At 36.9% G+C, this 18452-nt stretch overlaps 1 protein-coding gene and 1 long non-coding RNA gene across 2 annotated transcripts in view; both read right to left on the bottom strand.

The window, feature by feature from the left end:
- The window catches only part of LOC135838864 (uncharacterized), a 166415-nt gene that overhangs the window by 44127 nt on the left and 103836 nt on the right, over positions 1-18452 (bottom strand). The gene's annotated exons all lie outside the window — the stretch shown is intronic.
- LOC135838821 (uncharacterized) lies at positions 77-18386 on the bottom strand. Its single transcript, XM_065354601.1, has 7 exons — positions 18101-18386; positions 17686-17943; positions 13380-13433; positions 13024-13254; positions 12827-12916; positions 531-704; positions 77-383 (listed from the first exon to the last, which is right to left on the bottom strand). Exons 1-7 carry the CDS (start codon positions 18171-18173, stop codon positions 337-339), a joined length of 927 nt encoding a protein of 308 aa, XP_065210673.1. The 5' UTR covers positions 18174-18386; the 3' UTR covers positions 77-336.

Here is an 18452-nt window from a genome sequence, read left to right on the forward strand (position 1 = left end):
CGAGATGATGGGCGCTCATATACGATGATCTTAGAAATACAGTGCAGCTTCCTAACATGAAACCATTTAAGAGTGGTTTATATATTTTATCGAGTTGTGTATTTCATCGTGAAATTGTTATATCCGCTTACAGATTATATGTACTACGAGTATACTTAATGTTAATGTAGTATAAACTAAAGTGTCATAGTCTAGCATCATCGTCGTAAGCTTAACACACGTAGGTAGTTATATAAATGCATTATTGTTTTCGTTTCTCCTCCTGCCATCGTGTACTATACTCTTATTGTACGAGTAAGTAGGTTTCTGTATCATCAGGACGTTTGATATTATGTTCTAACTTGAAAGCCATGGACAATGTCCTTCGTATACTTCAACGTAACCTGGAAATTTGAAGAGAAAAAAATGTACAGAATTAGGCAATAGGTACCTACTCAAAACTGTAAATTTACCTACCTAACTACTTTTCATTTAAAAAAAAACTTGCTGACTAACCTAAACTAAACTAAACTAAACTGAACTGAACTTACTGTCACTTTTTTCGTGATAACATTGAATATGACAACGCATATGACACCGGCTTTTGAACGATAAATGCTCATTTTTACCATTTTTCGCGCATACCGGTTCGTAGTAATCCTTGCAACGAACACTGCAAGCGTCGCATTGGGGCGTATTTCCTGTAGTGTAATCTTTAGGCACGACTGGAAATTGCAAAACCGATATGTGATTAATTTAAATACAAAATACTTCAACAAATACATTCTATAGGGATTCGAGGGCATTTAGCTCACTTTATTCAAAACTTTCTATCAAATCGTACCTTTAGAGTCAGAATTGAAAATACATACTCTGAACTTTTAGATATTGAAAATGGAGTCCCTCAAGGCTCTGTGCTTAGCACCATACTATTTATACTCCTAATTGATGATATCTGTAGTATTATTCCTCAACCTCTTTCCTTAAGAATTTTTGCAGATGATATAAACATTTCACTACGTTCAAATAACATCAAACTAGCCTCAGGAATGATCCAAAAAACTCTAAATTGTATCGAAAAATGGGCTGAAACAAATGGACTAACATTTTCTGAATCTAAAACTCACTGTATACTTTTTACCAAGAGAAATAAAACCTACCCAGAACCTATCCTCGAATTCAAAGGACATCCTTTAGTTTTTAAACCAACTACCAAATTCCTTGGACTTACTTTTGATAAAAAAACTTACTTGGACACCTCATTTTCTCAACATAAAAGCTCAACTTAACAAACGTCTAAATTTACTAAAAATTGTTAAAAATCCAAAGTATAACCCATCACGCCAACTATTACTTCACTTGTACAAAGCTCTAATACGTAGTAAAATTGAATATGGAAGTCCATGCTTTACAAACCTGTCAAATAAAACTACCTACTAACATTCTCAAAACTGTTCAAAATTCCTCCTTGCGCATCTGCATAGGTGCTCTCTATTTAGTGGAGTGGCAAATGAAAAAAAAACTGCATTTGATGAAAGAAGCGTGAATTTTGGTATGATGAATTTTTGAACCAAAATGAAGTTTTTAAGACCGGGAGCCACTCGAGCTCCCCTCCCCTTCGAGGGGTGTGAGGCTTGAAATTTTCAAAATTTTCCTGTGGATAGAGTTTCAATCAGAAATTCAATATTATGGTGTCTGCTGTTAGATATTGATCAGAACTTTCTATTTTCACCATTGAAACCATCGTCCCCCCTCTCCCCCTTGCGTGGGGCTCAGCCCCCCAAATTGTGGATCTGGAAGACGTTGAAACTCGGAAATGTAATTACGTGAAAATATACTAAGTAAAGTGTACAAATAATTTTGGTGGTTCGTTTTTTGGCTCCCTCCCCCCTCTGCCCCCTGTGGCACCTCAAAACTTGAAAAACGCGCAAAATTGCCACTTTAATGCCAAAACATGGTGGAAACGGTGAGTTAAATGCTAATTCTTCTTGAAACTGGTAAGAAATATTTATTGAAAGCAGTACGTAACTCGAAAAATGATGACTCCCCCCTTTACGCGCCCCCATCAACCCCTGATTGCAAAAAATACTCTACTGGTCAAAATTCCATCAGAATTGAAATATTACGCCAGTTACTGTTCAATATTGATCGATATGTTCCTCTAAAAGTGTCGGAATCATCGCATACCTCCCACCCCCTCATGGGGGCAGACCCCTAAAATGTGGAGTCGATGAAAAACCCACTTATGGAACTGAAATTCTGTAAATATGTACTTCTCTGGTCATGTGAATATATATAATGGTCCATTTCATCGATTACATTTCTCACCCCGCCCCCACCCCTCCCCCTTTATATACTATTATACAAAATTTCATCAAAAAGTAACCCCTCCTGCTTTGTGGCGCGCTCCATAGAAAAGTTACAGAAGTCGTTGTACACTTAATGGATAGAGAATTTCATCAGCTTTTCAACCGTATGTTTGTGATCATTGTGAGATGAAAACAAGCGAACCTGTGTCCAATAAAGTGAATGAAGGTTTGGGTTGTTGGTCCATGCGAAACCAATTTTTGAATTTTCCATCTCCTACTTTGTGTCGCGCTACAGAGGAACGTTACATTACAGAAGTTGTTTTATACTCGATCGATAGAGAATTTTATCAGCTTTCCAGCGCAAGCCCGTATCCTTGATTTCCTCCTGGGGGGTGATGAATGACACATAAGTAGGGGACAAAAATCACAAAATTCCCAAAGGGCTCATATGTATAAAAATTTCAATAGTAGGCACATTTCAGTCATTTTCATGCTGAATTTCAGCTTGAAAAACGTGTTGATCAGAACAAGGTTTTTGAAATTTATCCAGTAAATTGTTTACGAGTGAAATTTAGATAAGCACGAGCGAATCGAGGGCAAAATTTTGGAAATTTGTCAATCCAAAGAGTTAAAAATACTACATTTCTGATTGTGAAATTGATTTTTCTGGTTTTAACTTGACACTCCTCACGTCCTCAGACTTGAATTAGTAGTTTGTTCAACTAGGGAGTGATAATGATTTTTGACGATTTTCGAGGTTTATTGCCCAAGCGTCGCGAGGAAAATAATTCAAAATTGTCGAAAATCATTTCTACTCCTGAGTTGGATAACATATTTTTCGTTATGAGGGAGAAAAATCCCATTAACTAACTACCTATTCAATTCCAATAATGATCAGTAAGCTGGAGCAAAAGGAGCACTTTTTCTCCCTTATACTTAATAACAAAAAATATGCTTCCAGAAATTTCAATTTCAAAAAAGGAAAGCAAACAAAAGCATTGGAAATTCATAATTCAAAAAAAATAATAATTAGTACATAGATTATGCAACTACCTAAGGAGATAATGTGATTTTCAATGAATTTTGAAGTTTGTAGCAAATTATCTCCCATAGAAACATAACACAACATGATTTTTTTTCTGTGATTCAATGCAAGAAATCGTAGGAAATTATATTAACACAAAGATTTTTTTGGCCCTGGGAGGTGATTGTACCCCAAACCACCCCCCCTGAATACGCCCTTGTTCCAGCGGTATGTTTGTGATCATTGTGAGATGAAAACAAGCGAACCTGCGTCCATTAAAGCAAAATATGAAGTTTTGGGTTGTCAGTCCATTCGAAAGCAATTTTTGAATTTTCTATCTCCTACTTTGTGTCGCGCTTCAGAGGAACGTTACATTACAGAAGTTGTTTTATACTCGATCGATAGAGAATTTTATCAGTTTTCCAACGAGTTTGTAATCATTGTGAGATGAAAGCAAGCGAACCTGTGTTCAATATAGTGAATGAAGCTCTGGGGGCGTTTGGTTCAAGCAAGAAGCAAACGTTGAATTTTTGACAAATGGCCACCCCTGCCTTCATCTCACAATGATTACAAACATACCATCATACCAAAATTCACGCTTCTTTCATCAAATGCAGTTTTCTCCTGTATTTCAGCTGTTTGCCACTCCACTAATTCATCTCCAATTGATAGCATTTATTGTGAAGCTGCAGAGCTTCCTCCTGATTTTAAGAAAATTCTCATGACAAACAAATTCTTAACAACTGTTGCAAATAATCCATCTCACCCTCTTCAAAGGTCACTCAATGTCTACAGCTCTCAGCATTTCCTCCATACTTCAGGTCCGATCCCAGAATTTATCAAAAATATGAACAACCTACAAATTGACCTAAAAAACCTAATATACATAAACCAATATCTTATCCCCCTTGGTCTCTCAAACCTATACAGATGGAATTTTACTTAAGAAACTACCCAAAACATGATCACTCTCCATTATTAATCAAGAGCCATTACTTAGAACTGTTATCAAACTATACTGAATATAACTTATGCTTCACAGATGGTTCAAAAATTTCTAACATTCATACTGGTTATGCTTACTCAATTAATGACAAAGTTCTCAGTTTCAAAATTCACAACTGTGCCTCAATTTTTACTGCTGAACTCACTGCCATAAAACATTGCTTAATAGATATAATTTCCATTCAATCGGAAAATGAAAAATTCTTAATCCAAAGCGACTCACTAAGTTCACTACTATCCATTCAAAATATTTTTTCTGACCATCCCATAGTCCAAGACATACATAAGTCCCTTTTTAACCTCCAATATTATGATTACTCAATTAGCTTCATGTATGTTCCCAGCCACATAGGTATCACTGGAAACGAAACTGTTGATAGATTAGCAAAAACAGCCGCTGCCCCCTCCCCTATTACCTCTCTCCCTCCTGATGACATTAAATCTCTAATCACTCACAACACATTTACTAACTGGCAGAACTTTTGGTCACAACAAACTTCAAACAAACTCTTCCAACATAAAAAAACTACCCTCCCCTGGAAAAATCTAGGCCACCTGAACAGAAAAGAAGAAATCCTGATTACTAGACTAAGAATAGGCCACACAAAAATTACTCACAACCACTTATACCAAAAAGAACCAAAACCCTCATGCCAATTTTGCAGAAACGAACCCACATCCATCCAACACATACTTGTCAACTGTCCCCAAATAAAACAAAACAGACTTACACTACAGATAAAAGAAAACCCACCTACTATCCCTGACGAACCCTCAGAAATTCAAAAATTCATCTCCCTAATAAAAAACATCAACCTCACAAACCAAATCTAACCCCCCCCCCCTTACGGGTGTAATAATCTTGTAATTATAAACACCCCAAAAAAAAAATTCATATATCTACCTATGTACTTTTCACGTTTAACAAATTAGGTAACTATAATTAACAAAACTCAAGAGCCAAGAGAATCTTTTGAACTGGCAGTCTCCGATTTGAACGAAACTAAGCTAGATCGAAAGGATATGTCCTAAACGCTTCGCAGCTAAAATTTCAAACGCTGAAGTTCGTTTTTGAATTTTTGGCGAATTTTTGAAAATTTTAAAAATTCAAAAAAGCTGTTCTAAGAACGATTTTTAAACTAAATGAGAATAATTCCGTCAATTTCAACCCACAAAAATTAGCGTTTTGACCATTCTGGAGTCTCAAGCGATTTTTCGAATTTCTACCGAAAAGGGCGGTATTCCCGGGTAAAATAGGTGAAATTCCGCTGGCCTCGGATTTTTGAAATTTTGATGAAACATTGTTGGGTGCCTTTGAAGAAACTGCTGGGAGCCGAAAAAATTTCCTCCACCTCACCCCCTTACCAACAATGGTGAAAAAACGCTTTTTTTTCGGGAAAACTTACGCCATAGGCATTTTTTGAAAAAATCGTGTTTTTTTCGCTGCAGCTCTTATCCAATTTGTTTTGAGAAAATAGCCCAGTCCCAAATGAAAGTCAAAATCCAAGACCACTTTTAGGGTTCCTTTTTGGTTAGTTGGTGTTTGGAAAATTTTTTCTTCGCAAATGTTTCGCATTAATGACGACAAAATATTGAAAGATATTATTCCTTAAATTGAGGAAATATTTTGGAACGCAGTGGTTCCAATATTTTATAGTCCGGCATATGATAATAGGAGTAATTGCACCCCCCCCCCGCCGATCCTCCGGGACAACTTTTTTCTCAAAGGGGACATTCTAAGGAACATTTTAAAGCAAACTTGCCCAAAAAAAAGTTGGCCTTACTTACAAAATGGCGGCCATTTTGATTGACAGGTCAGCCGAAATCGCAGATTTGGCGTTTCAACATAGGACTTGCACAAACTTTTTCAAACTTTACATAGGTAGATCGAAGGATCATGCAAAAATTTATCACCTGTCCAAATTTCAAGTGCTAAAGTGCGTTTTTCGATTTTTGGTGAATTTTTGAAAATCGAATTTAGTACAAAAATGAGGGAAAAAATCAAAATTTTACCAAATTGACCAAGAAAGCTGAAATTTGGGATATACCCTATTTTCGACATGCCAAATCGATTGGAAACGGTTTCAACCCGTTTTGAGCAGTTCTGGAGCCTGCAGCAGATTTTTGAAACTCGAAATTCCCACAAAATTCCATCAAATTGGAGTTGTAAAGCTAAAATTCATTCTAAAAACTAATTTCAATACGCTACGAAGTACTGCAGGTGAATTTCAAGTCGTTTTGGAGGCTCCAGCGACTTTTTTGAAAATTACTGGAGCCTCCAGTAGATTTTTGAAACTTGAAATTTCCCCAACATTAATTTATCAAATGAAGTTAGCAAGCTAAAATTTATTTCGCAGACTACGTGGTGATTTCAAATGGTTTTGAAGCTTCCAGCTACTTTTAGGAAATTTCAATTTTCCAAAAAAAACGTCATACAACCTTTCAAAACGTTGCTGGAGGCTCCAAAACGACTTGAAATTCACCAGCAGTCAACTTCGTAGCGTATTGAAATTAGTTTGCAGAATGAATTTCGACTCTCCATCTTAGTTTGATGAAATTTTAGGGAAATTTCAAGTTTCAAAAATCTATTGGAGGCTCCAGTAATTTTCAAAAAAGTTGTTGGAGGCTCTAAAATGACTTGAAATCTACCAGAAGTCGTTTTTAGAGGGTGTTAAAATTGGAATGTAGCGTAAATTTCAGCTTTCCATCTCCATTTGATGAAATTTTGTGAAAATTTAATGTTTCAAAAATCTGCTGGAGGCTTCAGGAATTTTTAAGAAGTCGTTGAAGGATGCAAAACGACTTGAAATTCACCTGCAGTACTTTGTAGCGTATTTAAATTAGTTTTTAGAATAAATTTCAGCTTTACAACTCCAATTTGATGGAATTTTGTGAGAATTTCGAGTTTCAAAAATCTGCTGGAGGCTCCACAACTGCTCAAAACGGGTTGAAACTGTTTCTAATCGATTTGGCATGTCCAAAAGAGGGTATATCCCAAATTTCAGCTTTCTTGGTCAATTTGGTAAAATTTTGTTTTTTTTCCTCATTTTTGGCCTAAATTGGATTTTCAAAAATTCACCAAAAATCGAAAAACCCACTTTAGCGCTTGAAATTTTGACAGGTGATAAATTTTTGCATGATCTTTCGATCTATTTTTGTAAAGTTTGAAAAAGTTCGTGCAAGTCCTGTGTTAAAACGCAAAATCTGCGATTTCGGCTGACCTGTCAAAATGGCCGCCATTTTGTAAGTAAGGCCAACTTTTTTTTGGAAAGTTTGCTTTAAAATGTTCTTTAGGATGTCCCCTTCAAGAATAAAGTTGTCCCGGAGGATCGGCGTGGGGTGGGGGTGCAATTACTCCTATTGTCATATGCCGGACTAATATCGAAAGAGCATATCTTAAAACTACATGTTGGCCAAATTTTGCAGGTAAGTCATTATGCCACGTAAATTCGACCAAGGAGTGATAGGGGAGGGGGTGAGTCGGCGATTTTTTTGAAATTTTTTCTGTGGAAGGACTTTCCAAAGGGATGACCAATGGCGCAAATCGCAGCCCTCTAGTCCATTTTTAAAGGCAGCCAGGAGGTGTCAAAGTTTTCAGTGAACCTGAAATACATATCATCCATTTCAGTTGTGGATTACCTACTCGATAACCGCGATACCCACCAAAATGTAACTTTTTCCCATAGTTAAGGGTTTTGAAAGGCGTTTTGGTGATATCATAAAAATCAGTGTTGCCACTTTTTTTCATACGAAAAATTAGCTCGAAAAGTTTCAAAACGTAGTTTTCATATCGTTCCGACTCTCAAAAATTCTAAAAAAAATATTATTATGGACGACTTTTCATGCTGAACAACATATTAAAAATTGGGATGGTAATATTATGTCGCAAAGTAGATTTAAAAAATTTTAAGTTTGCGAAAAAATTCAGTTTTTTGATTTAAAACATGAAAAAAAGTTTTGATTGGTAAAGTTGACTTATTTGACCCCTATTTTTACGTATTCGTCGAAATAGTTGAAAAAAACCTTTCACTCGATGAAATAAACTCATCATAAAAAAATCAAAATTCAAAAAATAAGCGAATCCTAAGTTTTTTGCTTTGAGTGTGATTTTTATCAACTTTTTCATGAAATACGTCAGAAAGAGGTCAAAATAAGACAACAGAATGTATTTAAACTTTTTTTGATGTTTGGAATTGAAAATTGAATTTTTTCAAATTTTGATTTTTTTTGTCATCGTCTTTTCCTTGTAAGGGGCAGGCCTGTTGGCCTGTCTGCTACAGTGTGGAACCTGTTGAGAATGAGCGTGAGGTATCAGTGAGTTTCCTCCTTGGTCTGCCTCTGCTTCTCTTCCCTGTTGGTGTATATTGGAGGACCTGTTTTGGTGATCTTGTTTCCTCCATCTTTTTGATTTGATTTCTCCAATCTTTCCTATACTGTTTCATCTTCTTCATGACTGGCTTCACTCCGAGATCTGCTGTTATTTTCTCAGATGGGACTCTGTCTCTGAGAGTCACCCCTGCCATTCTCCTCATGAACTTCATCTCCGCTGCCGTTATTCTTCTTTTATCAGATTTCTTCAGTGCCCATACCTCGCTTCCATAAGTCATCATTGGTATTGCTAGGGTATTGTACACCATTCAATCTTGTTTCTTTTCGCACCTTACTGCTTCTCAGGGTCCTATTTATCAGTCCTAAAATGTAACTTTTCCCATAGTTAGGGGTTTTGTGTTGCCACTATTTTTTGTACAAAAAATGAGCCTGAAAAGTTTCAAAACGTAGTTTTCATATCGTTCCGACTCTCAAAAATTCTGAAAAAAATATTATTATGGACGACTTTTCATGCTGAATACTTATATTAAAAAATTGGGAATTGGGATGGCACCATGTCGCAAAGTCAATTTAAAAAAATTTGAAGTTTGCGAAAAAATGTAATTTTTTGATTTAAAACATGGAAAAAACTTTTCATTGGTAAAGTTGACCCATTTGACTCCTATTTTTATGTATCCGTTGAAAAAGTCGAAGAATCCCTTTCACTCGGTGAAATAAACTCATCACAAAAAATTAAGCCCTGTGTGGGGATGGGTTAAGAATATCCTCATGGTACCCTCTGCCTGTCATAAAAGACGACTAAAAGAGGACCAGGCAAGCGCGGAGGCCTAGATAGCAGCCCATATCTGATATCACCGTGATATATCTGGCATGGCTGAAAACCAAGTCAGACGAAAATCTACCTTACTCAAAATACACAAACAACAGGAAACGGATGGAACAATGGGATCCCAGGCAGAGGCATAGATATGGATATTAAACTGGATCGGACACTTACATTTAAAATGTACAGGAAAAAGTGAAGCAAAAAAATCAACCAATCCCGAATCGCGTAGACCACGTGTTTCTCCGGGGGTGAAGGCTCTGATTGGTCAGTTGCCTGGAGGTGAAAACTCTGATTGGTCGAATTTCTCCAGAGGTGAAGAATTTTCGCTTTACAAGTTTCCGATCCTGTTTATATATTTTATATCTATGGGCAGAGGTGAACCCCTGGTTAAAATAAAAACGCACCGACGCACACAAACGAAAGAAAATACAAATCAGAAACTGGAATGTGAGAGGATATGCAGCAAAGGAAGCAGAAATAAACAAAATTCTAAGCAGCAGAAATATAGACTTTGTCGTGATGTCTGAAACAAAGAAGAGAGGAAGTGGAACGATCAAATCTGGAAATTAGTTACATCCTTATCTACAGCGGAGTTGATAAGAAAACTAGAGCTGTAGGCGGAGTGATGTTACACATACATAATAAACACTGCGAAAATATTGACTCATACAATACAACATATATGGCATGAAACAATTGTATCAGCAAGGATGAGATTGAAAAAAGACTTCCTTACAATAATCGGATTATATGCACCAGAAGAGGGAACAGAGGAACAAAGCGAAGAGTTCTACGAGCAACTACAGAGGGCAGTACAAGCAGCAAATTCAGAAGATAACTGTTCGCGGATGATCAAGCAGTACTAGCTGAAACAGAAGATGACTAATAGAGATCAATGTACAATCTAACAAAGACATCAGAAAAATATGATATGAGAATAAGCAAGATTATAATTGAAGCATACGTTTCCAAAACGCACTAAGTCCATTTTCAAGGATTCTGAGGTTGCAAGGCCATCTAGCATAAAGTTGTGGCCCAAAATGGCTGATTTTTTGATATGTTGTGCCCAATCAAAAAATCAGCTAATTTGTGCCATTTCTACGTTTCCGAATTGCACTAAGTACCATGAATTTCTTATCAATATTTTTTTGGACTTGGTGCGTTTTGGAAACGTATGCTTCAATTAATGGAAAAATCATTGAACAGGTCAATAATTTCAAATACCTGGGAAACTCGATATCATACCAGGGAGAAGTAGATGTTGGTGGAAAGATTGCAAAGTTCCTGAGAGTCACAGGACTGATAAACAGGACCCTGAGAAGCAGTAAGGTGCGAAAAGAAACAAGATTGAAGGTGTACAATACCCTAGCAATACAAATTACCAATGATGACTTATGGAAGCGAGGTATGGGCACTGAAGAAATCTGATAAAAGAAGAATAACGGCAGCGGAGATGAAGTTCATGAGGAGAACGGCAGGGATGACTCTCAGAGACAGAGTCCCATCTGAGAAAATAACAGCAGATCTTGGAGTGAAGCCAGTCATGAAGAGGATAAACAAAACAGTATAGGAAAGATTGGAGAAATCATGTCAAGAGGATGGACGAAACGAAATCACCAAAACAGGTCCTCCAATATACACCAGCAGGGAAGAGAAGCAGAGGCAGACCAAGGAGGAAACTCACTGATACCTCAGGCTCATCCTCAACAGGTTCCACACTGTAGCAGACAGGCCAACAGGCCTACCGCTTACAAGGAAACGACGACCATGACGAGGACAGCTAAAATCGCCCCCCCTCCTCCCTGAAAAAAAATCACTAGAATTCTTGTTTCTTTTTATAAAAATAAAAAGTTATAAAAAGATTTGCTTTTTCGACCTAAATTGCAAAAAAACAACTTTTTTTGGCCTACAAATAAGTGCTTCTATTAGCTAAAATTGTCCAAGTTTAGCTTTTTAACAACAAAAAAATCTAGTTTTCCAGAAAAACTGCGAAAAAGTTTCTTTTTTTTCAAAAACCACCCAGAAGTCTTGTGTTTGCCAGAAATATTCAAAAAATATCACGTTTTTGCCAATAATAAATTGTCAAAAATTGTCAAAGTTTTGCCTTCTTTTTAAAAATTGCCAACAATTCTCGCTTTTTCAAAAATTGAAAAAAAATCAGCTTTTCGGAAAAATCAACAAGTTGTTTTTTGCAAAAAATTTCAAAGTCTCATTTTTTCCAAAAATTGTCCAAAAGTCTCGCTTTGTGGCCAAATACCTACTGATAAAAACCAAACTTTGTTTTGGTAAAATTGTTAATGTCGCTCTTTACCTAAAATTACCTTTTTCCCCAGAAATTGCAAAAATGTTCATCTTATTTTTGGAGAAATTTGCGTTTTGAAAATATTATCATCCGCAAAAAACTTTGCATTAAATGTCAAAATATCGAAAAATATCATTTCTGGGTTTAAGGAAATCTCTTGGAGTAAAGTAGTGCCAATTTTTTAATCATTATTGCCAATTACAAAAAAAACTAAAAAATTGATAAGCTCAATTATTTTTCTCGATTTTTTAAAATTGGCAACATTGACTAAAAAATGAGTATCACCTTTTTCCAAAATATTCTCCCAGTTTCAGAAAAGACATTCTTCGATGTGTTGGCATAATTGATGCAAAATTTTGAGAAGAAAATGCACCTATAGGTACGTATTTTCAAAGCATAAGTTTTTCAAATCAAAAATAAGCGATTTGTACCTAAATTTTCAGCCCAGAGGAGGGCTTGTAGTCAAATTTTTTTTTTGTTGTTGAAAAAAAGTAACTAATTAACCAAAAAAGTTCAAAAAAGTTACAAGACGTGAGCAAAAAATTGATGCAGAAAAAAATGTACAAAAAAAAACCGAAACATTTCATTATAAAAAATGTAAAACAAGGACTTCTCGAGAATTACTGACAAAAAAATAGATCTTATTACCTACTTTTTCCAAATTTTTGTCAAAAACGAGAGAATACAGCAAGGCTTTTTGGCAAATTTCCGCATTAAAGGTGAGCAATTATAGCAAAAAATCGAATGACAATTTTTCTAAATTCAGCCAAAAATTTCCAAAAATATTATTTTTTTTCGAATTTCAAAAATTTCAAAATTAATTTTTTCGAAATCGAAAGCTTCAGCAATACTTACTTGGCCCAAATCTCAGTTCAAAAAAAAAAAAAAAGAATAAGGAACGAAATGCTGTGTTTAAATTTTTCTTTCCTGAGTCTTAAAAAAATTAAGGAGGGCGAGGAAAGCCGCATGGTTTCGTTCAAATCGGAGAGTGCCAGTCTAGTCTGCTATTTCAAAACGTTCCTCTGTGAGAAAACAAGACAATGGATACTTACAAAACTTATTGGCTTCTTCGGTATACGAGTACTCTTGCTGTTGCAGATCTTGCTCACAAGCTCCTTTATACAAATACATGTAAGCATACCCTATTGAAACAAAATAGAATTAGCCCAACACTTCACCGAATTCAGAATGCTAGTCTACGATACATGATAGGTAGAGGTACCTAACTACCTAGTCGTAAATAATTCACCTGTATGCTTAACGCATTTGTTTTCGCAATCGAAATGACACCAGCTTTCAAAGGTTATCTTTTGACCTCCTCTTTCGGCGCAAATTGGATAATAATCGAATCTAATCCATCTGGTTTCAGGACAATAGGCACAATCGCACTGCCATTCCACTGGTATAATTATGGACGAATACGCACCCGATGAGAGGTGATCTGTGCGACGATTATCGTCGATGTAATTAAATACATTTTCTGGAATTCAAAAAGAAATTATCTACAAGAAATATGTACTACAAATAGCCACATGATAGAAATGAACTAAAGAAATTGTAGCTTTCCAAGTTGAAGGGAAAAGTTTATCGAATAATCGAACGTACTTCGGTTGGTCATTGGAAGTATAGGACACTCGTGATGATAGATTATGGCGTATCCTGAAAGTATAAAATGTACAAATTACTCTACTTTCAAACGGTTATATTCCAGGAACTTTGCGGTGACTTTCTATATCAGTCGAGAGGGCGTCTAAATAAGGACCAATAAACGCTCTAGGAACCAAAGTTTATTTTTGCCCTTTCCAAAGTGGATTGAAATTAGTGCGTGGGGGGGGGTCTTACTCTTCTTTTGTCAACTGAATTTTTAATGGTGATTTAAAATAACTTGTTCAACGATGAGAAAATTAGCAACTTTTTTTGATCATTTTAAATTATTTTTTGTTGTAAATTTAGGTGAAATGGGGGGCGGAGAGATTTTTTTCACACGTTCGTCTACACATTGGTAAAATATCTCAGAAATGTAAAAATTTTCATTTTTCAGATTTCTGATGGTATTTTTGCAATGAGTGCCAAACTTGTAATTTTTTTTTTCGAAAATGAAAAAAAATATCAGTCCAATTTTTTGATATGTTATTCTACATAAAAAGGACTAAAACTAAGAATTTTTTCAGAATTTTTACTCGCCGACATCGTGGTTATATTTAAATTATAAGTTTTGAAATCCATTTTTTTAGGTTTCTGAAAGTAGCAACACTGATTTTGACATCATTCGTCGATTACCCTTTCAACGTACTATAATTTGCAAAAAAAGTTCAAAATTCTATACCTCTTGCAACCGGAGTTATTTGCAACTGAAATTTTCCATTTTCGGCCATTTTCAAAAACTTCGAAGCCCCATAGCTCGGCCAAAAAAAATCGAAAAAATGTCCGGTTTGCGTCATTCGTCATCCTTTGATGACCTTTAATAATTTAAAAAAAAAAAATCGAAGACCCATCGTGCAAAAATCCGCTCATTTGTCATGGAATGACCCAGCATCAATTTTGAACAATTAAAATGATAAAACATTTCTGTTTCCAACTCCTCTCTCCGAAATTTGTTTGAACCACATCTGGCTAATTGGCCCAAAAATTGAAAAAAATTCAGTCTGTCTCCCCCCCCCTATCCTACGACACATCACTTCGTCACCCATTAGGGGTACATTTCCCCGTACCCCCCCCCATTTTGGGAGGGGCGGTGAAACCCACCTAGAAGGATAGTGCTAGGTTAGTGCTGGTTAGTGCACGTATCGCCGACGTTAGTGCACGCCCCCTTCACCCTCATTTTTTAAAAATTTGTGGGGGGGTACAGGGAAACGTGGTACCCCCTCCATTCGCGGAAGGGGGTTAAAAACCACCTAGAAGGATAGTGCTAGGTTAGTGCTGGATAGTGCACGCATTCCCGACGTTAGTGCACGCCCCCTCCAACCCAATTTTTTAAAAAATTGGTGGGGGGGGTACAGGGAAATGCTGTACCCCCCCATTCACGGAAGGAGGTTAAAAACCACGTAGAAGGATAGTGCTAGGTTAGTGCTGGATAGTGCACCCATCCCCAACGTTAGTGCACACTTTCTTCACCCCTTCACCCCCTTTTTTAAAAAAAATTTGTGGGGGGGTACGGAGAAATGATTTACAAAAAAGGGGAAGAACGTTGTTGAAAGGGTTAAAACCCACATAGTTCGATTCAGTTTCGTTAGTGCTGGTTAGTGCACACACTTATACAATTATTCCCCCTCCCCCTCCCTCAATATTAATTAAATGAATAATTTTACACCCTATAGTCCAGTAAAATGAGCATCGAATAGGGAAAATCAAAGTGGCAAGCTGATTTTCGGTATGTTGGTCCATTTTGATGTCCTGAAAACGAATCCGAGGTGTCCCGAACTGTACCGAGTGAGCTCCCTCCCCCCCCCCCAAATCGGGTGTTTGGCCAAAATCTCGAATAGTACATATTGACTCTAGCGTAAAAATGGTTTTACAAAATGTTCTTCTACTTGTACGTCAAATTTTCCATCACATGAGCCATTGATCAATTTTCCAGTCCCAAGGGGGGTGGACTTACGGCGCATCGAACATAGGGGGGTTTGGGATAGCTTCATAACGTTGATAGTTAATATTGATCGTAATATTTTTAATCATTCAAAAATGGCATGATGGTGATTCACTTTGGTTTTTTTTTGAGGTACAGAGCGGACTACCAGTGTCACCCCTCCCACCTGCCCCTCACCATTTAGTTAGGTATTTGCCCATATAACGTACGTGAAGTGAATTGAAATGTACGAAAAAATGTAAAAATGTCCAATGGAATGTTAATACCAGTTTCAAACAGCAAACACCCATTTTAACGTAGAGTAATGAATTCTCCCCCTTTGTGGGTCCCAAGCCCCCTGCAACTTTTTCCTATTCATCTTCTTTAATATGGGTCAAATTGGAAAAATTGTGCAATTGTTCTGTTCTAATTCATGTAATTTGCCATAAAATGGACCTTCCTTCATATTTCTCACCCCTGAAGGGGCGGGGGGGGGCGAACCTAAATCATTGAATACCTATTACCTACCTACCTTCTCGTTCTCACAATGAAATTTCCAATTCAATCGTAATAGGCAGCGCAAAACTGTGAAATTAGGTAATTATAAATTATAAACTCACAAAATCTAAAAAAAAGTATTCGCAATATTTTTTTTTTTTCAGTTTTAGATTTCAACTTCAATATGTTTGCCTGAAAGTCCAATTTCAAGTTGAAGTTTTCAAATTTTATCATTGATTTGGAATCCCTTATGTAATTCTTCTAAGATTCCACAATCAGATTTGCTTCAAAGTTCAAGTTCACTCAAGTATTGAGAAATGAGAGTCTCCAAAGTTTGTTTGTTTCACATAAAACCGAAAGTATGAAGTGTGCAGATTAGGATTACAGTGATTTCCTATCCCACTCCTCCCCTCCAAACTTTTAGAAGTTTGTGAGGAAAATTCTTTTTTTTTTTAGCAAGACTGCTATGGGAACGCCTTTAAAAAAAATGTAACTAAAGGGAATTTTTAGTTTAATGTTACAGAATCGGGACTTTTAGAAAAATTTGAGGAAGTGTGAGGGGAGGAGATGAGTCTTCAGCGAAGACACAAAATCACATATTGCGAAAAAGTGTGTGAAAATCCGTTTGGAGAGGGATTGAAAAGTCATTGAAACACTTAAAAAATACATCTCGTAACAGGAGTCAAATAATTCGCCTGGTAAAACAACAATATAATCGATTTAATGATGATTAACTATCAACGTTATGAAGCTATCCCAAACCCCCCTATGTTCGATGCGCCGTAAGTCCACCCCCCTTGGGACTGGAAAATTGATCAATGGCTCATGTGATGGAAAATTTGACGTACAAGTAGAAGAACATTTTGTAAAACCATTTTTACGCTAGAGTCAATATGTACTATTCGAGATTTTGGCCAAACACCCGATTTGGGGGGGGGGGGAGGGAGCTCACTCGGTACAGTTCGGGACACCTCGGATTCGTTTTCAGGACATCAAAATGGACCAACATACCGAAAATCAGCTTGCCACTTTGATTTTCCCTATTCGATGCTCATTTTACTGGACTATAGGGTGTAAAATTATTCATTTAATTAATATTGAGGGAGGGGGAGGGGGAATAATTGTATAAGTGTGTGCACTAACCAGCACTAACGAAACTGAATCGAACTATGTGGGTTTTAACCCTTTCAACAACGTTCTTCCCCTTTTTTGTAAATCATTTCTCCGTACCCCCCCACAAATTTTTTTTAAAAAAGGGGGTGAAGGGGTGAAGAAAGTGTGCACTAACGTTGGGGATGGGTGCACTATCCAGCACTAACCTAGCACTATCCTTCTACGTGGTTTTTAACCTCCTTCCGTGAATGGGGGGGGGGGTACAGCATTTCCCTGTACCCCCCACCAATTTTTTAAAAAATTGGGTTGGAGGGGGCGTGCACTAACGTCGGGAATGCGTGCACTATCCAGCACTAACCTAGCACTATCCTTCTAGGTGGTTTTTAACCCCCTTCCGCGAATGGGGGGGTACCACGTTTCCCTGTACCCCCCCACAAATTTTTAAAAAATGAGGGTGAAGGGGGCGTGCACTAACGTCGGCGATACGTGCACTAACCAGCACTAACCTAGCACTATCCTTCTAGGTGGTTTTTACCGCCCCTCCCAAAATGGGGGGGGGGGTACGGGGAAATGTGCCCACCCATTAGAGAGTTCCAGTTAAAAAGATTTACTATTTAGGACCTCATCATTTTTCATGACCCTGACTACACAGGTTCAAACCATAAAAACACGAATATCAATATCAATTTCGAACCTAAAACGAAAATAATGCATTAAATTCGCAATAATAATTACTTTCAGCAGAACCGCATTGATTATGGCAAATTAAATGGCATTGCGAATCGAACGTCTTCAGCTGGCCATTGGTGGCTTTACCGCAGACAGAACTCTTGGGTACATTCTTACAAGGGCATTGACATTTTTGCTGTTCGTGGAGCATATTGATAAACGTGGTTATTTCTTGGGTCAGTCCATCGTCGTCGGTATTACTTCCGATTTCTTTCTCGAGTTTGGTCTCATTTTTTACACTTTCTTGTTCGTCGCATTTTAAACCTACAAGGGAAGGAAATACATATAATAATAGATAATAGATACTTGGCCCCACTACACACAAAAATAATTCAGTGTAAATCCTACAAACAAATACTCGTAAGTATGTACTTCCTTAACATAAACTGTCTTGGTGTAAATAATAGTATTAGGTACTTACTTTTGATCAAATGTATGGCGACGAAAATAACGAGACCGTTTATCTTGGTCCAATTAAAATCCAAGTACTTCATAATCTCCCGAACGGTATCACTGCACCAAGTACTCCACAATATAGAGTTTAGAGTAGTAATGAATTTTTATGCAAAAATGTCGCATATTTTTTTCCCCATCTGTACCTTACCTATACGAGTACCTATACCGGTGTTCATCGCGATAGGATAATAGTAGGCTACCTTGAAAATCTTAACATTGTTACGGTCACGTTTTAAATACCGTAATCTGAAAATCCGTAACACTGGTTTAGATCAACGTATGTATGTATGTGTACCATCAATAAATTTATTTTACCA

Source organism: Planococcus citri, chromosome 1 (assembly GCF_950023065.1).
Source record: "Planococcus citri chromosome 1, ihPlaCitr1.1, whole genome shotgun sequence".
Lineage (NCBI taxonomy): Eukaryota > Metazoa > Arthropoda > Insecta > Hemiptera > Pseudococcidae > Planococcus > Planococcus citri.